Source organism: Mustela erminea, chromosome 1, assembly GCF_009829155.1.
Source record: "Mustela erminea isolate mMusErm1 chromosome 1, mMusErm1.Pri, whole genome shotgun sequence".
In the NCBI taxonomy this organism is placed as follows: Eukaryota; Metazoa; Chordata; class Mammalia; order Carnivora; family Mustelidae; genus Mustela; species Mustela erminea.
This window is the reverse complement of record NC_045614.1, coordinates 100,121,578-100,144,392: the sequence shown is the minus strand read 5'-3', so window position 1 is coordinate 100,144,392 and position 22,815 is coordinate 100,121,578. Positions and strand designations below refer to the sequence as shown.

Genomic DNA, 22,815 nt, shown 5'->3' with positions numbered 1-22,815 from the left:
AGCTGTCTCAGTTCCCGCTAGAAGCCAGCAAGAGAAGCCTGGGGACTCTGCTGGCACAGACTTACTAAACCAGCTTGTGCCTAAGCATATCCAGAGTGTCCTATTCATTGCTGACTACTGATCAGTCTGGAGGCTGCTCTCCTGGGCTTTAGTTCATCCTGATCTGCAGAAATAATAAAGATGAGCAGTGGGGAAACCAATGGGCTCCCCCTTTCAGGATCCGCATGCACCCCCGCACACACCTGCAGGCCTGAGGCACCCCCATGACAGTCCCAGGCTGAGGCCTGGCTGCCTCCCCTGTCCATACTCCTCAAACTGACAGAAAGCAGAGGCGCTCTGCTCCTGGGCTCCCTATCCATGCTGGCTACCCCATCAGAGGTGACCCCACTCTTTCTGTGCTCGAGAGAGAGCCCGACACCACACAGCCTCCATACTCCTCAGGAAGCGGAGTGCAATGCTACCGCAGGGGCAGCTCTCTCCGGTGGCCATTGTTTTATGTTCCCCACCCCAAACTGCTAGAATCTACCCAGGAGAGCAGACAGATAAAACCTGAAAACACTCTCCACTTTGAGCTGTGTTTGCAAACTTGGGTGAGCCGTCGCCCATGACCGCCCTCAGACGCAACCTTTGTATGGTGGCAAAATGAGATGCTAAGTGACTTTTCCTCCTGGTGACAATTGACAGAGATGGGACAACGAGGTCGCAGTGGCATTGCCTGGAGGTGTGTGTGTGCTGTGTGGGGCGGGGCAGAGCAGGGAGCGTTTGCACTTCACACCCAGAGAGCCAGTACCGTGTTCCCGAGCAGCTTGAGTTTTGATATTTTTTCACTTCCCATCCTTTCTGGTTTCCGCAAATCTGCTGTTAAATAATTATCATGAATATGCATTGAACACTTTCCTTGTGCCAGATGCTCTTCTGATCTGCTAAAGGTTTTATTTATTTCTTTATTTATGTTGGTGGAGCAGAGGGCGAGGGAGCAGACTCGCCCTTAGCATGGAGCCTGATGTAGGGCTTGATCTCACGACCCTGAGATCCTGACCTGAGCCAAAAATCAAAAGTTGGACATTTAACGAACTGAGCCACCCAGGCATCCCTCCATTCTGCTATTCTAGTGGGCTGTTCTGGGGGACTGTATTCTTTTACTCAATCCTCCCAACAAACCTATGAAGAAGATAGGGTTAGATTGTTTTGCGGATGGGGACACTGAGGCATAGAGAGATTTGTATTTCGTACAGCGTCACACTATTAAGGGCAAAGTTGCTCCGTGTCCCAGGGAACCCACCTCCTGCTGGGTCTGCCTGCCCTGTCTCCCCTCCAGGGAACCCACCCCCTGAGGTCATCTGGCTTCACGATGGGAATGAGATCCAGGAGTCAGAAGACTTCCACTTTGAGCAGAGAGGCACTCAGCACAGCCTCTGTATCCAGGAAGTGTTCCCAGAGGACACAGGCACATATACCTGTGAAGCCTGGAACAGTGTCGGAGAGGTCCGCACCCAGGCGGTGCTCATGGTGCAAGGTGAGGCTGCGGGGCTGTCGGGGGTGGGGGCAGGTGGGGGCGGGAAAGCGGTGGTGCTGCCATAGCAAGCCAGGCCGTCCAAAAGCACCCTGGAGGTTAGGTAACCATGTGAGCTTACTTGGTTTCCCCCACGGCCCCTGTGCTCCTCTGGTCCCATTCCAGCCCCCAGGGCCAGCTCCCCAGCTCCATCTCAGGCCCCAGTTGAGTAGCACCGCTGTGTCCTGGAGCCTTCTGAAGTCCTTGCCCTCTCTGGGTCATTGGTGACGAGCTGCATAGAGTGCTAGGAGAGAAATCTTATGATATACTTAACAGTTAGGGAGTGAGAGCTTTTTTCCCCCTTTATTGAAATATCATTATCATACAATGTTACATTAGCACAGTGATAGCTTTTGAGGTGAGCTGTGGCCCCTTTGGGTCCTTGCCTTTAGAGAGCCTGTATTTAAGAAGAGAGACCAGGAAAGGATACATAAAGCAAACGTCAACTCAAAATTATGCACGTCTGGGGCACCTGGGTGGCTCAGTGGGTTAAGCCTCTGCCTTCGGCTCAGGTCATGATCTCAGGGTCCTAGGATCAAGCCCTGCATTGGGCTCTCTGCTCAGCAGGAAGTCTGCCCCCCCCATCTGCCTCTCTGCCTACTTGTAATCTCCATCTGTCAAATAAGTAAATAAAATCTTTAAAAAAAAATTTATGCACGTCTCATTGTAGATCAATTGCCCCTAGTCCGGTGAGCTAGGCTATCTCCCCTGGCTTCAGATATATAATACCGTCTTGTCAGCGTTATCCTCAGAGAACATACGCAAGATAGATTTGCCATGAGAACGATGTGCTGTAACTGTATATCCAATAAAAGTGATCTCTGGACCAGCTGTTATTTGGGTAATGTGCAGTCTTTGACCCTTACCGGCTGGGAGAACCCAGTGGACCCTGTCTGCTGAAAGGCCTTCTTCTCTAATTCAACCCTTTGCCGACTTCCAGAGCCTCAGGATGGTACCCAGCCCTGGTTCATCAGCAGGCCTCGCTCAGTGACAGCCTCCCTGGGCCAGAGTGTCCTCATCTCCTGTGCCATCGCTGGGGACCCCTTCCCTACTGTGCACTGGCTGCGAGACGGCAAAGCCCTCTCCAAAGACACTGGCCACTTCGAGGTGCTACAGAATGAGGGCGTGTTCACACTGGTTCTAAAGAATGTGCAACCTTGGCATGCCGGCCAATATGAGATCCTGCTCAAGTGAGTCCGCGCGTCCGTCCTGCCTCCCCACTACCCCCCTACATTCCTCCCTCCTGTCAGAGTTCCCACCTGGGGTTAGGAAGCCCGTGGAAACCCAAAAGTAATGTGGGGCTGGGCTTCAAGGGAAAAAAAGGGCAAGCCCAGTGCTGCCAACAAGCTTTCATTTCTCCTGCTTCAACGCAAAGGTGTTGACTGAGAGATCCTGAGCTCAGTTCCCCAGAGTCCCCTGTCTTACTCCATCCTGGCTTTTGTTCCCCTATATGGACAGTCTTCCTGCTGGCAGGTAGACTGTCTATATAGAGCCCAGCTGGGGACAGTCATAAAACATGAAACTCCAACTGGTGTGTGGAGAATATGAAAGAGGGAAGAATGGATTAAAATTGGGAAAGCTGTAGGATTGAGGGAGTGTATTAGTTACCTATTGCTGTGTAACAAATTACCCCAAAACCAAGAGCTTAAAATGACAGTTATCGTCTTGCAGTTTCAGTGGGTTGAATGATTTTTACAGGGAAGTTGTTGGTAGGGACTGTAGTCTCTGAACACTTGACTGAGGCGGGAGGGTCCACTTCTAAGATGGCTCACTCATAGGACTGTTGGCTTGAGGCCGGAGCTCCTTGCCATGTGGACCTCTCCATAGAGCTGCTTGAATGACTTCATGACATGGCAACTGGCTTCCACAGAGCTCGTGATCCTGGGAGGGAATAAGCTACAATCTGCAGTGTCTTTTGTGATTTCCCCTTAGGTCACACATTATTACTCCTGTGTATTCTGTTTGCTAGAAGTAAGTCACTAAGCCGTATTAGGTGCCATCTCTTGGAGAGGCGAGTATCACAGAATTTGTAGACATTTAAAACTACTATAGGGAGGTTAACTATGCCCATTCCTCCCCCCCAACCGCTTCCTGTTTAAGGTTTTCTAGATTATATGGGAAAGTAAGCTCCATGAAGATACACTGCTTTGTTCCCAGTGCCTAGAACAGTGCCTGCCCAGAGTCAGCCTTCACTGTTTGTTAAATGAAAGTGATCCAGAAATGTTCTTCTATCTTGAAAATGCTCTAACTCTTAAAATCCCATGCCAGCCCTGGGTTGACAGAGACAGAGCGCCAGCCCTTCGGGTTGCTGTAAGCACTGAGGAGTGCTCGTCTGACCTTGACCCTGCAAAGAGGATGTGGTGCCCCATGACACATCTGTCTGGAGCTGCCCTGGCTCAGGTGCAACCCTCTTTGCAAGGGGCTTGCTCCCCTGGATAAATCATTTCCCTGTACTCAGCACATCATGTTCGAGGCTCTGAGCTACATGCCATGTAAAAGCTACTGCCACGATTGAGCCCTGTTCCCATAATCATGACAAAACCCAGGGTGTGGCCCACCATTTGAGTTCTTTCTGGGTATGCACTTTATGCTTGTTATCAGTTAGCTTTTGATGCATAACAAAATACTCAAATATTTAGTGGATTTATAAAAAAAAAGTTGTCATTTATCATTTCTTTAGATGTACCAGGAAGTTCTGCCTAGCTGGGTAAGGTTTGGCAAATCTCAACTGAGGATGGCTGGTCATCCTACAGGACAGGACAGAACACACCAGCAGCCTTTGCCTTACACCCAAACCAGTTAGTATTAGGAAGGCACATCTGCCTTCAGAATAGAGAAGAGACACACTCTTCCTCCCCTAGGCCAGTACTAATGGTAGAAACGGGCGACACATGAGTCTGGAGCTAGTCTGCATAGAAGGAGTCGTGCTACGGGACAATATTCACATTACTTAAGCCAAACATCCTAGAAGAGAGAAGCTCCTTGTGGGATTTTGAGGACAATAGGCAGAGGTTCAGCAAATGAGTAAAGGCTTGGCTGTCGAGGGCACGTTGAAGCTCTGAGCTGGAAAGGGTAGGGAAGAGCAAAGCAAGGGCTGTGGGAAGTCTGCCAGGCCCGAGTGGAGGGTTGCACTGGGAGGTCGGCAGGCAGACTGTCTGGGCCCAGCTGGGGACAGTCATAAAACTTACGCTGTCCCAGCTGGAAGAGACTTCAGAAGTTATCTAGCCGACTCATCGTTTAATGATGGGGGGAAGCAAGGTCTCAGGGTCATGGATTTGCTCGTGGCCGCCCAAAAGCAAGTCACAGAGCCCAGACTGGAACCCTCATCTCTTTTAATCAGATTCTCTCCCTTTCCTTTTTTCTCCCAAGTGCATGGGAACTTGGGGAACCCAGGAGGTTGCCCTGGAGTCTCCATTCACTCGGTCCTTGTCCCTCTCCTCTCCCCAACGTCCAGCCTCTTCGTTCCTTGGGGTTGCTGTTGCCGTGGCCTTGGCTCTGTCCTCAGCTGAGGAGCATGTCAGGGAAAAGTTCTCCTGGGGAATATGTGCCAGGTCTTCCAGGAGGCCCATTCCCCTCCAGCTTTTCTCATCCTGACAGAAATCAGCCCTAGACCCAGGACAGAATGCCTTTCAAGGAGGGAGACCAGATAGCTGGGAGGAAAATGGGGTTGGGGGTGGGGGGGTCCTATCTGTCCCTGCTACAGCTGTGGCTGGATGGCTTCTGCCTCCCCTGCCTTAACGCTTGTCTCCTGAACTAAAAGAGGAAATGTCAAAAAGTCAGTTCCAAATTCCAGCTGAAATATTTTAAAGATTGAGACTTGCCAGGAAATTAGTTCTTTAATTTTACATGTAAAACCCATTCCAGGGGAGGGTGATTCAGAGTGGGACAGGGTCCAAGGCTTTGTAACAAAAGAGTGGGCTTCTCATTCAGGATTTGGGAGGCAGGAGTAGAAAGGGTTTCGTTACTTTGTAAAAGGTGCAGCCTCTGGGGTCTTGGCCCCATATATTCTCTTTGGCAGCACCTGGGCTGGGCATGGGGCCTCATCCTCAGCCCTGGGCCTTACTTGGTAACTGAATATGTTGATACAGATCCCAAAGATGGTCTCAAGAGGCTGTTTGGCTGGCTAGATTATCTGGTATATAGGTCCCAGGTCAAAGGCCTTTCTGACCTGGGTAGACCTTGTTTGAACCCATGATTTGTCCAACAGAGATTTAAGTTTATGGCTGCAGAAATGGTGACCCTACCTTAGTGGGCCAGCCATGGTATCCCAAGTTCTTCATCTCTGTCTGCCTCTCAGACTTCCCCAGGTGCCAAAGGCTTAGGCCTGGAGATGGGTCAAACAGCAAGCCACCTGTGCTCCCTCCTTAAGGGCGGGCGGTGGACAGCAACAGAAGCCCTCTCCTGCTTCCCCATGGGGAGCTAGAGCTCACTCCAGCTCAGGGGACAGGCTGCCCCACCATTTAAAGCCTCTGGTAGGTTTGGCTGGGGTAAAGCGTGGCCTTCTGGTTGGCGTCTGCTCCTGATTTTTGCATCCGGCTGCGTCGTACCTGTGGCAGGAGGAAACTCAGCTGGGGCAACGTTGGAGAGCACAAGCGGGGAAAACGCGGCCGTTGGCCTCTTGGCCTTCTGCTTCTCACCAGTCGTGGGTCCCACACCCTGTGTTTGAAAGAAAAGCAGGGAATGAATGGCCTCATACTGGCCAGTGGCCTGGCAGAAGTGGGGTGCCAGGGAGCTGGGCCTCACCCACAAATGACCTCCTGTGTTTATTCTACAAGTTGACCCAAAGCCCTGTGAGCCTTCTGTGCCAGGTGCTCAGGATGTCCTGAGGGCCTCTTAGCCTTCCCAGGGCCTGGAACCAAGGAGGCACCTGACTGCTGTTTGCTGAGCAAAGGAACAGCCAAGGGCCCCTTTCAACTGTCCAGACCTTGAGGCTCCCTGAACTTTGAATCGATGCCCCTGAGAGCCTGAGCTTTGACAAAGGTGGCCAGGAGGGGACCCCAATGGATGAGAGGAGGGTTGGAGGACAGCACAGATCAACCTCTCCTTATTTCAAATGGGTCTCCCTGCTTGGGAATGAGCGGCAGCCCCCCCATCCCAGATCTCCTGCAAGTCGTCTGCTGTGCTATGGTGTGGCAGTGGGTGATCTAGACCTCGCCCTCCACAGGGAGGGAGGCCAGGCAAGGTAGAGAGCCACGTATATCAGCCAGGGCTGTGTAAACACATGCTTGGGGGGCCATCCGTGGAGGGATGACAGAGCCTGTGCACATGTTTCCAGATGCATCCCTGCAGGTGCAGTTGGCGAGCAGGTAAGGCCCCGTATCTGCACGCATCCATGTGTGCTGTTGATGGCCGCGTCCACACAGAGGCATGCGCATGTGCACGCACGCACGCACGCACACATGCACGCACATTACACACCCCACAGGAGACTGGTACTGATGAGCCCTGCAGGGCGGAGGGGGGAAGGTTACAGCTCCGGGATTCAGGGAGACCTGGGTGTCCATCCCTTTTCCTGCTGGTTGGCTTTGTGAACTGAGGCCAATGACTTAACCTTTAGAAGCCTTGTTTTCCTTATAAAACCAGTGCTGGCTTCCCAGAGATGTCATGAGATGCAATGAGACAGATTATGTAAGGCACCTGTTGCAGAACTTGGCTCGTCTGTGGTAGGATCTGAGGCACGTGCTGGGCCCCGCAGTGCCAGTAAGATGGTTATACAGTGGGGAATGAGTAGGAGAGCCTGCGATGCCCAGCACAGCCTCAAAGAAACTCCCGAGTCTCCTTCCTGAACCTTTCAAATGGACAGAATGGTGCTCCATACCTCACTGGTGCATTGTAGGCACAAAAACGAAAGGTGGAGGGCCCTGTCTCTAATGGGAGGTTCTCACCATGAAGAGTCGCCTCTGGCTCTCGGTCCTACCCACCCCACCCCCGACTTTCCCCCTGCCTGGACAACCTTGGCTGGTCAGAGCTCAGAACCGCCAGCAGATGGCAGCCATGCAGGGTGGGAGGGCTCTAAGTCCCGGTGGCGCAAGCAGGCCGTAGTACTCCCTGAGCAGGGGCAGAGGAGCTTCAGTTAGCCACACACCACAGGGACACTAACTTTTAACAGTGGGTTGAAGACTCCAGAGCCCTCCCCATCTAAAGGAAGGAGAGAAAGGGTCACTCCTGCAGGAAGACACCTGTTTGGTTTTTAGCTGATGGGGAGGGATGGAAGAGTGTTTTCACTTCTTGAGCAGGGGAAGGACCATTTGGCGGGGGAGACCCTGTGCAGAGAGGACAGAACCACCTCTGTACTGAGGGAGCGTGGAGTCAGACTCAGGTCACCACACAGAGCTGCAGGGACTAGACCAGCAGCCCCATCACACCCTGGCAGGTGTAGACTTCAGTGTTGAGTGATTGTATTTAAATTGAGTGATTGGATTATTTTTGTAATATACTTAGAGAAAAGTATTCCTACTTCTGCATGTCCGTCTAAGCTGTTGTCCAGAAGGCTTTTTTTCCCCTTTTTATACAAGAGCTGGGGTGGGGAGGAGGGTGACCAAAGCGGGACAGGGCCTGCCCTAGATCGAGGTCTTGTGTGGGTATTTGGGGTCACAGCTAAGCCCATGGCCCCCTCTTTCCTGGAGTAAACTGGCCAGCCTCTGGCCGAGTTCCTGCCTGCCCCACCCTCCTCGAAGCCCTGGGCTGAGTAGGCCCTTGGCCCCAGAGCCTCTTGATATGTATCCATCTCTCAAATCCTTCAGGAACCGGGTTGGCGAATGCAGTTGCCAGGTGTCACTGATGTTACAGAGCAACCCCACCAGAGCCCCCCTGCGGTGAGTGCCCCCAGGAGGTGCCCGGCCAGGCCCCCAGGCCATCTACCCCCTCCACTTTCCTCTTGGGCCCTGCAGGCCCAGCCCAGCAGCCCCAGATTATTTGTATCCTCCAGCAGAGGCTGCTGAGCCAAGAGGGAGAGATTGGAAAGGGAATGAGGGAGGGAGAGCAGGGGAGGAGAGGGGGGTGAATTATTATTTTATTTTATTTTTTTTTGCACACACCCTTATAAGGCTACTGAAGTCATTACCGATGTAACAAACCAAGTAAGCAAGCAAGAGCCTCTCACCAATGTTCCCTTCTATAAACACAGCCTGGTCAGCCCCAACCTCCCCTTCCCCCTCCCCTCTACCCTCCCTCCCTCAGGGATTTGCTCTCCCCTGACGTTCTTTCTTACCCGGCCCCTTTTCCTCTTGCTACTTTCCTTTCTCCCTTCACTGGTTGCAGGGGGAGGGAGCCTGCCAGCTGTGAGGGCCTCTGCAGCCAGGGAGCTGGTGCTGATGGTGGTGGCCGTGACTGCTATGGGACCCTGAGGCCCGGCTGGCCTGCGAGAGGGCAGGGTTGGCCGGAGGAGGAAGACGGCGAGGACGTTCGGGGGGTGCTAAAGAGGCGCGTGGAGACTCGGCAGCACACGGAGGAGGCCATCCGCCAGCAGGAGGTGGAACAGCTGGACTTCCGTGACCTCCTGGGGAAGAAGGTGAGTACCAAGACCGTGTCAGAAGAAGACCTCAAGGAGATCCCAGCTGAGCAGATGGATTTCCGCGCCAACCTGCAGCGGCAGGTGAAGCCGAAGACGGTGTCAGAGGAAGAGAGAAAGGTGCACAGCCCTCAGCAGGTCGACTTCCGCTCGGTCCTAGCCAAAAAGGGGACTCCTAAGACCCCGGTGCCTGAGAAGGCGCCACTTCCCAAACCTGCCACCCCAGATTTCCGCTCGGTGTTAGGCAGCAAGAAGAAATTACCAGCAGAGAACGGTAGCAACAACGCTGAGGCCTTGAATGCCAAGGCAGCAGAAAGTCCCAAGGCTGTGAGCAATGCCCAGCCTTTAGGGTCCCTGAAACCCTTGGGCAATGCCAAGCCTGCTGAAACCCTAAAACCTGTGGGCAATGCCAAACCTGCCGAGCCCACGAAACCCGTGGGCAATGCCAAGCCTGCTGAGACCCCAAAACCCATGGGCAACGCCAAGCCTGCTGAGACCCCAAAACCCATGGGCAACGCCAAGCCTGCTGAGACTCCAAAACCCATGGGCAACGCCAAGCCTGCTGAGACCCCGAAACCCATAGGCAATGCCAAGCCTGCTGAGACCCCAAAACCCATGGGCAACGCCAAGCCTGCTGAGACCCCAAAACCAGCTGGGAAGGAAGAACTCAAGAAGGAGGTTAAGAATGATGTGAACTGTAGGAGGGGGCAAGCAGGAGCCACAGATAATGAAAACAGGTCAGAGAACCAAGGGACATCCCCAACCTTCAAGGAGAAGCTACAAGATGTCCATGTGACAGAAGGCGAGAAGCTGCTACTCCAGTGTCAGGTGTCCTCTGACCCCCCAGCCACCATCACCTGGACACTGAATGGAAAGACACTCAAGACCACCAAGTTCATCATCCTCTCCCAAGAAGGTAACAAGGGCGAGAGGGCTGGGGAGAAGTGGGCTCTGTACCAGGTCCACTGCAGGCTCCTGGAGCTTTGGGCTTGTGGACTTCTGCTCACAGCCCAGAGTCTGGGCTGGAATGCCAGCCTCTGTGCCCCCTTCCCTGACAGGAGAGGTGCCCTGCTCCGGGCCCTCGGGCACACACTCCATCACTGGGCAGTGAGAGGTGGGTGTCTGGTCCTATGGCACATGCCTGGGCCTTGGCATCTGTCCGGTGAGATGCTTCATGGCAGCCCCAGCTGTGGCTCCTCAGAGAAGCCCTAGGCCTGAGCTAGAGCTCCACGGCTCTGACATGGAGGGGGTTCTGTTTGCAGGCACAGGGGACTGGAGGGCCAGAGCCCTCCCAGGGCTCAGAGCTGAGAGCTGCTTTCGCAGTGGGATTTTAAGTTTGGGGAGGGTGTACAGTGACAGGTTGGCACAGGATTGTGATTTGGGGTCAACAACAATTTAAGTCTTGATAACATTGTGGGTTTGAAAGGATCTGTGGGGGAAAGCCAAAACCCCAAACAGCCCCTACGGCACACTCTCCTGGGCAGACAGAGCCACTCGCTTCCTAATTTGGATGAGACTTTTGTTTGCTGGTATTTCACATTCTTGGGTTGTGGGGAGAAGGGGGGGCCACTAAATGCTGACATCTGGGGCCTTTTGGGGTCTGGAGTTGTCAGATGGGCCAGTTTATACCTAGAGAAGAGATGGGGGTAAGAGGGGCATTTTCCCTGGACCTTCAATTTGGTTTGAAATGTTTCAACCAAGCATCCCAAGCCTGTATGGGAGCTCCCTGTCCGGCAGACTTCCCATACACCACTCTTGTGGCCAGTGCTGGAACAGAGCCTGGCCTGAGCTAGGGGCTGATACTGGTGGCTCTGGACAGGGCAGGGTACAAAGTTCCCCAGGAGGTGGCATTTTACCTTTAAGGGGTGGAGGGCGGCAGGCAAGAAGAGGCCCAAGTGGACAGGTCCTGTGCAATCGGGATCAGCGGAGCTGTCAGAAACTCCCCACACCATGCTGCTCCCCTTTCTGTCTGCTGACTGCACCCCCCACCGCCCCTCCTTCATCAGGCTTCCTTCCTTCCTCCTGAAACCCAAAGGAAGCATTTGAAGAGAGCACTGTCCCTCTCAGCCCACGATGAAATTTCTGTCTTCATTCTGCAACTCAGACAGCAAATCAGGAAGAGCTGAGCATTTGAATCTAAGCGCTAGAAGATTCAGGGGAAATTGACCAGGAGAGAGAAGATACTTTCTTTTCTGCTATTGTGCTTATAGGAGAACTTTTCTCTTGTGGCTATATCTCCAGATTGGTAGGGTCCTCCAGAAGGCATACCATGCTCCTCCCTGCCTCTGTTAGCTTAGCCTCCCTGTGGTCCACACATAGGTGGGCATGGGGGATTGCTACAGTGGGGTGAGCTGTCTGGGCCCTTGGATGGCACACCTTCCCTGTCACTCCTGTGGGCTCCTCCCAGTTGGAAAGCCTTTGGTAGAACCAGTCTGAGACTTTGACTGGGAGCGTCTCCCAGGTTACCCCGTGGTACTCTCCAGGTAGGATGAATGGTGGGCAGGTGCCCGTCCCTGGGACATATGCACAGTGGGGGGGAGAACTGTGCTTACACCCTCTTGAGGGAAACTGACGTTGGGACAGCTGAGGACAGTGCCCTGAGCCACGCAGCTGCCGTGAGACCTGTGTCTCAGGGCCTGTAGAAGCACTCGTAGCTGCTTATAAACCATCCCCTCAGCAGAGCAACGGGAGCAGACCTCAGCCCTGGTCTCAAACACACGCCTGAGCCATGGCCTTGAGTCTGTGGCATCTGCTGTCACTGAGCATTCAAGGGCTATTCCAGTATCGCCTCCCACAGAAACCAGCTCAAAGGGGCAGTTTAGGTCCAAATCAGAGGAAGAAGACATGATTGAAAGAAGGCCAGCACAAGGAGAGGATATGGGAAGGACTAGGAGCAGAGAGACAGCCCCGAATTCAGTTCCTAAAACATACTCTAAATATTTGTAATTCTCCTTTGAAAACCAAGACTAGCTTGCATGAATTGAACACTGTGCGCCAGACTCTGTCTGAGGCTCTGACAGCCCGTTTCACAGAGAAGTGCACTGTCTTGCCCAAGGCTGCTCAGCTAGGTGTCACAGAGCTGGGGCCTGAACGTAGGCAGTTGAGTTCTGACGTCCAGACCACTAAGCTCTATTACCTCTTAGCCCCTTCTTGTCAGATGTCCGCACACCAGTGCGGCTGAGAGAGCTTTCAGGACCCGCTCACCGGCAGCGTTGTCCAGCCAGGGAAACTACTCACGTCTGTCAACTCCTCAACCCTGCCAGTAGTTGTGAAGAGGCTGGGAGACTGGTGGGGCCCTCTGGGCCTGCCTAGTTTCTGGTATTTTCACTGTAGTGGAGGACGCAGGCCTTGACAGGGACCGGTCCACCTTGCCACAGTAGGGAGAGTACCTCGTCTGAAAATACCAGCCCTGTTTTCTGTCCGTCCCTTCTCCGGAGGCTCACCCTCCAAGTCTTCCAGAGCCTGGGTTAGACCCGGACCCCAGGGAGAAAGCCCATCTGGAAGCCTTATCCGTGACCTCTTCCGCAGGCCCCCGCCAGAAGCCAGGCACGCGGAGAGGTGTGAGTAGATGTGCTCTCCACAGATCTGGAAAGAGGGGACACACACCCCCAGTGATAAACCTATTCCAGCCAAGTGGCCGAAGGTGAGCTGGGAGGCGTAGGAGAAGAGGGAGCTGAGTGCTGGGGCCGCAGGAAAGGCTGGTGCTGAGTGAGCCGGGCTGGGGCTCCAGGAGACCTATGGGCTTCCCAGGCAGGAGCTCCAGCAGCAGCAGAGGTGGGCGTGCTCACAGCACGGGAGGGCTGGAGAGGAAGGCAGGGCCCACAGTCTCCTAGGTCGTGCTAAGAAACTCGATTCTGGAGGCACTAGGCAGCCACGTAAAAGCTTGGAATGAGGAGCAGTGCACATAAAGCTGGGGGCTTAGGGGTTTTGATTGTGCCCAAAGACAAGTAAAGAGCCTATTGAAGAGGTGGAGGAGTAAAGGGGACTGGACTAAGAAGGTAGCCATGGCACAGATAGGAAACAACCAGTTCAAGAAGCAAGGACAGAGTTAGGAGCACCTGTTGCCTAGCTTGGGAGCAGGGGGCGGATAAAGAAGAGGAAGGAGCGGAGGACCCGTGTGCCAGGGTCTGGATGACTGGGGTCATGCTTCTAGGGGTATCCATGGCAGTCAGCTGGTGGTTTGAGGTGGTCTGGAGGGGAAGGTGGAGGGGATAGCTAAGGGGTCTCTCCGTTCTCACACTGCCCTCAGCACCCTCTCCACCAACCCCCACCCCTCAGCTGGGAATCCTTCTTGCTTCAGTGCACTGCCCTGTGCTGTCAGCTCGTCTAAGAACAAACCTGACTTCTTCCGCTCTCCTTGCCAGACTGTTGTCACTAGCCTTTGGCCATAAGAGACTCCTGCGCTCCCCTCCCCCACCCATGGGCATGTACAGCCACATATCTCCTGCTAGTGGACGCTGTTTACAGGTTCACGAGGCTTCTCGGAGCCCTGTAGCTTGGATAGGGCTCATAGCCTGCAGGTTCCCCAAAACATGGTCATGTCCACCCCATTTAGCATCAAGGAGAGCAGAAGAGGTGTGACAGGAGTCCGCTGGAGTGGACTGTTAATTTGCGGGGGCGGGGAGGGGGGCACGTGGAGATACCCTTCCCCTCTCTGCATTCCCAGATCTGCAGGGTAGAGGGTGTCCACTTACAGTAGCTGGGCCTGCCCTCTGGGCCTGCATGGGGACTGCACCTGAGCTCCTCAGGCTTTGGCCTTGGCCTTGACTGAAGAGTGGGAGGGATGGCCAGTGAGCCAAGGGGAACTCTGTGCTGCTCCTGAGAAGCAGTTTCATCTTTATGCCCTATTTCCTGTCCCCAGGCCAGGCTTCTCTTGCTGGCAAACATCGCTCCCACTCTAATGAGAATTCACTTTTGTTGCTGTTGTCAACAGATGATTCATTTTTAATCACCTTTGGTGTGGGATCTGGCAAAGACTTTTTAAAAATCTATGGAAGTTCATTCTGTAGAACACTAGGATTTATGCAACCCCTACTGTGTGCAGGGGAGTATTGTGTATGCATAATCCGTTTGAAGAACTCTGAGGTCGGAATTGTTTCCTTTCCGAAACTCTATGGTCAGGGCTCCTGGGGGGGCTCAGCTGGTTAAACCTTTGGCTCAGGTCATGATCTCAGGGTCCTGGGATTAAGCTCCCTGCTCATTGGGGAGTCTGCTTCTCCCTCTCCCTCTGTTCCTCTCCCTAGCTTGTCCTCGCGCGCTCGCTCTCTCTCTCAAAAGAAAAAAAAAAATCCTATATGGTCTTTTTCAGTGGTAGGTTATATGTGACTAAATGTTCCTTTCTCTTGCATAGATCCTCCCAGATCACCTGCTATAAAAAATGTGCCCTGGTTGTTCTCAGAATGGCAGATTTTTTTTTTTCTTTTTTCTTTCTTTCTTTTTTTTTTTACTGTGACTGCATTCCAGGCTCAGGAAGAACATTCATAATAGACACAGTCACTGCCCTCTGAGAACTAGTGGGGGAGACAGACATGCATTTCAGCAATGGCCTTGGGACACATGTTTGGATAAAGGGAAACTCAGGGCACAGAAGAGGGCCGTCTGTGGCTGGGGATGCTTATGGGTGACAGGGAAGGCACCATCCCTGAGGAGGTGACCTGGAGCTGAGTTGTGCTGTCCAGACCTCCTAGGGGACCAGGTTAGGGAGGCACTGCTCACTGAGAGCCTCCTCAGAGCATAGCCTTCAGGACTTTGAGCCACCTTCACCCCCTGCCCCCTCCCACACACCCCTCTTCCCACACACTTGGAGCAAGATGGGAGATCTTCAGACCCTATGCCCCCAAGAGGCTCTCTCAGGGACGGTTCAAGCTGAGGCATTTATTGGATCTCTGATTCTGTGCTGCCTGCTCCCATCCCCCTCACCTCCCTCTCAAAATTCCCCGCCAGGCTGAGGCTTCTCTAAAAAGAAAAAGAAAAAAAAAACCAACTCTGGGAAAGGGTTTTTTTCCTGGAGGTCAGGAATAAGCTGTCCCACAGGAAATACCAGATTTTTCAATCTGGGCTAGCCTGCCTGGGGGCCCCTCCCCCAGCCCACGCATGTGGCCAGGGGTCCCGGCTTTGGGCAGAGGGAAGAGCTCCCTGCTCTGCTGCGTTCCTGGCTGAGGGGCTGAGAGCTGTGGTCTAAATGCCCGACTTCTGGCAGGCTCACCACTGTCTCAGCAGTTGGTGCCATTTGGGCTTATGGCTGAACCCGGGGCTAGGGCGGGTCTGCGGGGGGGGGGGGGGGGCGTCGGTGCTGAAACTGAAGGTCCGGCAGGGATTCAAGCGGAATATTCACCAGGAGTGAAGTGTCTGCTCACAGAGCCTTAGCCTCAGACTGAAGGGCGGTGACAAAAGGGGGTACGTTTCCTCTAAGCCTCAAATTCGGGGACCAGAGGTCATCTTAGCATCTTCCTGTCCTCCCAGATGAGTAGAAGCCTCTCTCTAGAGAGGACCGTTCCCTCCAACCCAGATTCCTGTACTTTACAGTCTCACTCCCATGATGGATTTCCTAAAAATCCAGCCTGAGTCCTTTCTGGTTCAGCGTCGGCAAAGTCTGTCTCCTAAGGGCAGTGAGCAGAGATGGCGACTCGATGTCCCCCTGGGTGGGAGAATGTAGGGAGGCCTTTCCTGAGAAATGGGCTCTGTGTAAGTAGGAGGGAGGTGGTGGTTAGCACGACATTTCCCTGTTGAGGATACTACCCAGGTGCCAAGAAGCAAAGGGAATTAGTATGCCTCTGCTGTCCCTTCTGGCCTTAGTGAGGTTCTCTGAGTATCCTTGTATCTGTTGGTCAAGTCTGGGGATCTGCCTAATGGGGGTGAGGGTACTTTTTGAGATCCGTGCCTTTTGGCCTCCCTTCTGGCCATGCTGCCCCGCATACACACCTGGGATTCACACTGCTCAGCCCACCCAAGGCCTAGAGTTTGTGCCAAGCCACTGGCTGGGGGAGTAGGAGATGGAGGAAGTGAGGTGGCCGAAGCCAGTAGCTCCAGGCAGCAGGCTGCAGCAGCCCTGGCTCTGTCCTCTTCCTTGTGTGATGACTGCTGCCCTGACAACAGGGGCAGCTTTGGGCAGAGAGCCATGCTGTTGGCTTGTTTGTGTGTCTGAAGGCAGGAGCTAGGGTGCCACTGCCCTCTTGCCTGGCCCAGCGGTCCTGGCCCTCAGCTGGACTTTCCTGCACCCTGAGGGAAATCCCCCCAGGGGGTATCCCACAGAAGTAGCCAGAACCCCGCTTCCTGTGCCTGCCCAGCCTGACTCGTCCTTCCCCCAACCAGGACAGAAGACAAGTGTGCTGGGCGTGGGGAGACCCGTGAGGGAAGAAAGGCTTCGCTACCACTCTCTGAGGCAACCAAAAGACGGTGTCCTAAAGGGAGGCCACCCTAGAGTGCCCCTCTCTCAGACCAGTGCCCCTGGTTGGCCATGCTTCTCAACTCACATACCATTCCTGAGAAGCCAGCCCCAGGACGCCAGGCTATAGATACCCTCTCCTCCCAGCAGACCGCCCCCACCCCAGGTCAGTGCCCCTGCTGGACAGGGACTCCTACCTTCCCTCACCCGCCTCTTTGTTCAGAACTCCTGTCTCTAAGATGCATTCCCAGAATAATTACTGTAACTGGGTGTCGCCTTTGCGCCTGCCACTCTGCCTGACACAGGTCCGTAAACGTGTGCCTGGGACCGCTCGTCTCTCTTGGTGGCATCGCAGTCTGAGGCTCGTGGTCCATCTGCTCCTTCCACTGTGTGGGAGGCTCTCCCAAGGCAGACACGATCCCACCGTCTTCTTCGGCACCTTTCCATGATGTCTCCCTAAGAGAGTTCTCTGGGAGGCAGAAAGAAGGTCCCGGGAAGGAATATATTGGACCTGGGTTATCAGCAAAAGGTACCCTACCTTTGGGAGGGAAAGAGGGTTTGTTCCCACAGGACCCCAGACTTCTGGACTTCCAGAGGTTGTCCATGTGAATAGCCCTCCCCTGCCACATTCCAGGTGCCATATCGGGCTTGTACCTGCTCCCATCAACCATTCTCCCTCTTCCTTCCTAGGCTCACTGTGCTCTGTCTCCATCGAGAAGGCACTGCCCGAGGACAGAGGTTTATACAAGTGCATAGCCAAGAATGGCGCCGGCCAGGCTGAGTGCTCCTGCCAAGTCACCGTGGACGGTAGGTCATGCCCACCCCTCACTGCCACACACAGAGTCCCACTCCTCAGCTCTTCCCTTGACAGCCATGCCTTGACAGAACTGCCTCCAAGACTGCAATCCCTCCCGTAGGCATTCGCTTTGTGGGGTCAAGCCATCATTTGCAAACAGTGAGACAGAAAGGAGAATGGGGAGCACCACTTGATGGCCCTGTGTGAACTTGCAGCCTGCCCTTGGCCGACAGGAGGGGCTACTCTCCTCTTTGTCCCCCCTACCCCGTCCCCAGTCCTGACCCCCACACGTAGAGCCTTGCTGAGCAAGGAAGCCAGGCACAGGGCAGGAGGAGAAAAAGACACACCCACAGGAAAATGACATAGTATTTCACAAGCGGCAACAAGCCAGTGTCCGTGCTGGCAGGTCAGCCCTACGGTGAGGACGGAGTGACGGGAGGTCCATGTGGGGACACTTCCTCGAGGAGGTGAGTTGAGGCCGCGTCTCTGGGGTAGAGGGGGCAGGCCCACCTCTGTGAGGAGAAAAAGTCACCGTAATTCAGCAGAGGGAGAGGAGGAGACATGTGGGGGTCAAGGGCTCCCAGGTCTGAATGGAGTTTCTGAGTGAGGAAAGGCTGAGGCCAGACTATGTTGGTGACTCTTTCTCTACTGGGTCTGGAGTTAAGCAGTTGAGCTTCGGAAGCGGAACCAGCCTTGGGATGATCGAGGCTACAGCCCTCATTTTAAAGGGGGGACCAAGGCCGTGGAGAAGGAAAGCATCCTGCTCCAAGTTCCCTGGTCCAGCCGAGGCCAAGCCAGGGCCAGAACCCCATCTTGGGCCTTCTGATCCCTTCCTTATTATCTCGTTACTTGCCTGGAACTGTCGAAAAAGATAGTGTGGGGGAAATCATTTCTTACCCTTGAAATGCCTGGTTAGTAACTATGAGTGACACGTGAAAAACGAGCGTCCAAATAAGGCAACTCAAAGGCTTTGTTGTTCTTCTGACTCCGGAATATAATCACTTGGGTTATGAAGTCCCATCCTGTTTCCCTGCTATTCCCCAAGATGCGGACCCTGAGTCCCCATTCTCAGCTTTAGAATCAAATTTTGTGGCCATGAAAATCAAGATTTGTGATCGATTAGGAATGGGAGAAAAGAAAAGGAAACTGTATTTTTTTTTTTTTTAAGAAAAAAGAGCCTTGAAAAGAGACATTTAAAAAAAAATACAGTGGTAAAACAAATTCAGTAGTCAGTAGCCAGCCGCAAAGGTGAGATGGTAGAGGATTGTGTGGGTCTCCCTGGAGTTCTGTGCTGGGTTTGTCACCAGGGCTCTGAGTCTCCAGAGCAGATTTGGTAAACCCACGTATGGTCTGTTCAGAGTGGGGCTCGAAGCCTATGTTTTGCGGCTTTTGGTAGGGGCTGCTGCTGTCCAGTACTCCCATGTGTGCCCTGGCTGTCACCCTCCCAGGTCAGATTCCTGCTTCTTTTTTTTCTTTTTTTTTTTTTTAAAGATTTTATTTATTTATTTGACAGACAGAGATCACAAGTAGGCAGAGAGGCAGGCAGAGAGAGGAGGAAGCAGGCTCCCTGCTGAGCAGAGAGCCCGATGCGGGGCTTGATCCCAGGACCCTGAGATCATGACCTGAGCTGAAGGCAGAGGCTTTAACCCACTGAGCCACCCAGGCGTCCCCGATTCCTGCTTCTTTTAAGACAGGTGCCACAGTTTAAAAAGTGTTTCTGGGAACGTGACCCCAAAAGCCTGTTTCTACCAGCCCGCACTTGGGACCCTTGCAGGATCCGACCAATCTAGAAGGAAGCCCAGGCTGCTCCTGAGGGTATCTGCTTTTGGAATCCTTGGACTCTTCGGGTCCTATTTACATGGCTGGCTAAAGGGAGGATAGTAATTCATTCTCCTTATCTGCGAAATGTCAGCACCTTTTTGAGAAACAGCAAACGTTTTATTTTTAAAAGCAAACTTTGTTTTCAAAATAAAATTCTCTTTTTCCCTATAGAATACATCTGGGGATTTTTTTTTTTTTTTAAAGGTTTGGGGAATTCATTCTGTAACTTATGGGACTTTTCTTGCCCCTAGGCTGGTCTCCTTCTACCAGATTCCCTTATACTCTCCCTAATCTTGATCACCTTTATTTATCTCTAGTTTGGCCTAGGGCTGCGGACTAGGGGCTGGGTCTTAAGGGAAGAGCCAGCAAAGGGATTGGAGGGAGACCAGCTGAGATAACAGGATGGACTCTCAGTTAATTGGTTTTTGTTTTTCAAGGAGAAAAAGGGCAGCCTCCTTCACACGCACTCTTTTCCCTGTTGTTGGACTTGGAGATGTATTAGTGCCCCACATGTAGGTGGTCTTCTCACCCTGTCCAGCTTTAGTTCTCCCTCACGAGCCACCTCTAGACAAAGGACTGTAGTTTCCCTGTTACCTTGCAGCACATTTTCCCCTCCTGGGCTCTCCTCAGCCAGGCTGAGGAGTCCTTCCATCCCCTGATCCTTCCAGCTCTCTCTGCTCCCCAAGGCCATTGTACCTCACTTAAAGATCCCGGCCAGGGGTGGGGGCGGTCCATGCACCCTTTGAAATGATATACAGAATTTTGTGCATTTGTAGATTAGAGCATTTTTCTGAAGAGAGAGCCCATAGTTTTAAATCAAGTTCTCGAAAGAAGTCATACGTTAAAGTACATGGAAGAACTCTTTACCCTAGGGAGTAACTGAATTTGCAAGTTCGTTCGTGCTGTGGGGTCTTCCTGTCTCTCTCAAACTCCAGCTGCCTGCTCAGCCTCTGGATAGGAATGCATCCCTCTCAAGGGGCAGTGGGGTCCCTCTCATCTAGAGGAGGGGGCTGTAGCTCATGCTGACGTCACACCGGCCCTGCCCCCTGATGGTCACGAGCTATCACTCACATGGCACCAAACACCATTAAGACTATCCACCTGCGGCCAATGCAGTGATACATTTCAGGGCCTCATAAAGAGGACTTTGGTTATATTAGCCAAAGTATTAGCCGTACTCCTGTTTTTCCCACTGATAGTACAAACAGAGGGCGGTAGCTTTTATAATTCATCATGTCCGGCTTTCTTTCTTTCTTTCTTTCTTTTTTTTTTTAAAAGATTTTATTTATTTTATTTGACAGATAGAGATCCCAAGTAGGCAGAGAGGCAGGCAGAGAGAGAGAGAGGAGGAAGCAGACTCCCTGCCGAGCAGAGAGCCTGATGCGGGGCTGGATCCCAGGACCCTGGGATCATGACCCGAGCCGAAGGCAGAGGCTTTAACCCACTGAGCCACCCAGGTGCCCCCATGTCCGGCTTTCTTAATCGTGCTGTAGGGGTCTTTTACCCAAGGGAAAGGGTGTTCTTTTGCACTATCTGAATTCTGGTCCCACCCGTGCTCCTTCCAAGTGTAGCAGGAGGCAAGTGTCAACATACACCCAAAACCACCTGAGCCCGGAGTGGGGAAGGACTTGCCAGAAAACTCCCCCAAGAGCTGACCTTCCAGGTGTGCGGTGGCCAGAGATCCTCGTGCGTTTGGAGTTTATACAACAGTTGGGCAGGGTATCCCTAGGTGGGAAAACTGAGGCTCGGTGAGGGTTGGCAACTTTCCCAGGTCGCACTGACTTTCACAGGGCAGGAGGTGGGGGGACGACTCTGGGTGTCTCTGATCCCAAAGCCCGTGTGCTTGGAGCCATTGTATGCAGCGAGTTAGAACACAAGTTACCTCGGCAGGACTCACACCGGGGTGTGTCTGGGTCTGGAGCCTACCCTTTCCACCGCCCAGCATGGCCTCGCTGTCTGGTGAGTAACATGTCAGTGTACGCGCTCTGAGACATGGGGTCTCCCTTAGTCACAGCCCTTCCCACTGGGAAGTCCCTCCATCCTTCCTTGCAGCCTGCCCTTGGCCAACTGGAAGGCTGCTTGCCTGGTTGTCTCTCTGTCCCCAGTCCTGTCCCCACACACAGAACCTGGCCCATTCCCTCTCAGACCCAGGTGAGAGGTGGGGAAACAAAACTCTTCGTAGGCCAAAATCCCAGGACAGGGCAGCTTAGGTTGCCTTCCTTAACCACCCTGGCTGAGGGCATCTGGCCACGACTACTGTTGAGACTGAGGGCTTTGTGACCAGGGAGGGCTGTGCATATGTGTGGGAGGAGGTGACGTTCCAGTGGGCCATCATTCATCTCAGTGCCAGGCACTGCTTTAGGGGCTAGGTTAAAAGCAGAGAACAAAAAGGAGATTCCCATTTTCTAGGACTTTACATTCAGTAAGGGGGAGACAGTAATACAGATGAACAGGTCTATCAGCTAATCTCAGGCAGTAGCAGGTGCTACGAAGGAAGCTAAGGAGGGTGTGGGGTCGGGAATGCTCCTGTTGGAGAGGGTGGTTGGGAGGCCTCTCTGAAGAAGTGACAATGGAACAGAGGTCTGAAGAAGCCAGAAGGAGTCTGGAAGGAAGAGGGAAGGGTGAGAGAGAAGCTCTGAGTGGAGACTCTGCCTGATGCGTTCCCAGAAGCAGGAAGGGCTGGGGGGGGCTGAGCCGTGAGCAGCAGCTGAGAGGTGAGAAGTGAGGTGAGGGGGAGCAGCAGTGAGATCTGCCAGGCCGTGGGCTGTGACAGGAGACCGGACGTTATTCTAAGTGTGGTGGGCCAGCTCTGGACATTGTGACCAGAGGTGACCACGGTGACCGGACCCAGGATGGGTAAGAGGGAGAGCAGGGAGACCAGCTGGGTGGTTGCTGGGATGGCCCAGCAGGAGTTGATGTCAGCTTAGACTCCATGCAGGAGGCGGAAGTGATCAGATTCAGAATCTCTTCTCACAGTAAGAGCTGATAGGATTTGCTCATGAATTGGAAGTGGAGAGAGAAAAGGGAAGTGAGAGGCGACTTGGTTTTCATGCGGGAGCCCCAATAACACTGGTACTACTTTCTGGATGGGCACATAAGGGGTGAGGCAATGAAGAATTTTGCCCCTGTGAAGATTAAGATGTCCCTCAGAGGTCCAGGTGGGCATGTCACATAGGCAGGCATTTAGATGAACCTGGAGTTGGGTAAGGAGGTCGGGGTGGGAGGCAGGTGATAGGGAGCCGTCCACACAAGAGGCCACTGAGTGTCCTGGGATTGCACAAGGTCCCTAGGGTGGATGTGGATGGAGGGGGCAGGAAGAGAAGGAGGGCAGGACGAGGTCCGCCAAGGAGACGGAGAAGGAATAGGCATGGTGGGATAGGAAGAGATCCCGGAGGAAGCGGTGTCCCCGAAGCCAAACGGTGGCCACTTCCATAAGAAAGGAATGATGGGATCAGTGCATCAGATGTGGCTGCCAAGGAGAGTAAGGTGAGCCTGAGCACTGGCCATTGGGTTTGGCAACCCAGAGGTGATTCGTAACTGTGACAAGGGGGCTTGTGGGGTGAGAGTAGAGAAGCCTGAATCGAGGCATGAGGGACTGAGTGGCCTGCTGAAGTCCACGCAGCTAATGACTAGCTGGCTGGGCATTTAAACAGGAACCCTGCAGCCTCACTACTGCGCCACCTGCGGCCGTGACCGTCAGGCACCTCTGATCTTGATCGAGCAGATTTCGATGCACCCTTCTTTCACTGGCC

The 22,815-nt window shown here is 53.5% G+C and overlaps 1 protein-coding gene across 4 annotated transcripts in view; it reads left to right on the top strand.

Annotated features, from left to right (window-relative positions):
• Positions 1-22,815, top strand: part of MYLK (myosin light chain kinase) — a 179,420-nt gene that overhangs the window by 88,501 nt on the left and 68,104 nt on the right. For 3 of the 4 annotated variants that reach the window (XM_032335320.1, XM_032335309.1, XM_032335301.1), the window contains 5 exons: positions 1,319-1,516; positions 2,493-2,742; positions 8,296-8,367; positions 8,813-9,978; positions 17,137-17,253. In XM_032335320.1, coding sequence (XP_032191211.1) covers positions 1,319-1,516; positions 2,493-2,742; positions 8,296-8,367; positions 8,813-9,978; positions 17,137-17,253 — 1,803 coding nt within the window. Of the gene's footprint in view, positions 1-1,318; positions 1,517-2,492; positions 2,743-8,295; positions 8,368-8,812; positions 9,979-17,136; positions 17,254-17,609; positions 17,710-22,815 lie in introns of those variants that run through there. The other variant, XM_032335325.1, reaches the window with a different exon arrangement.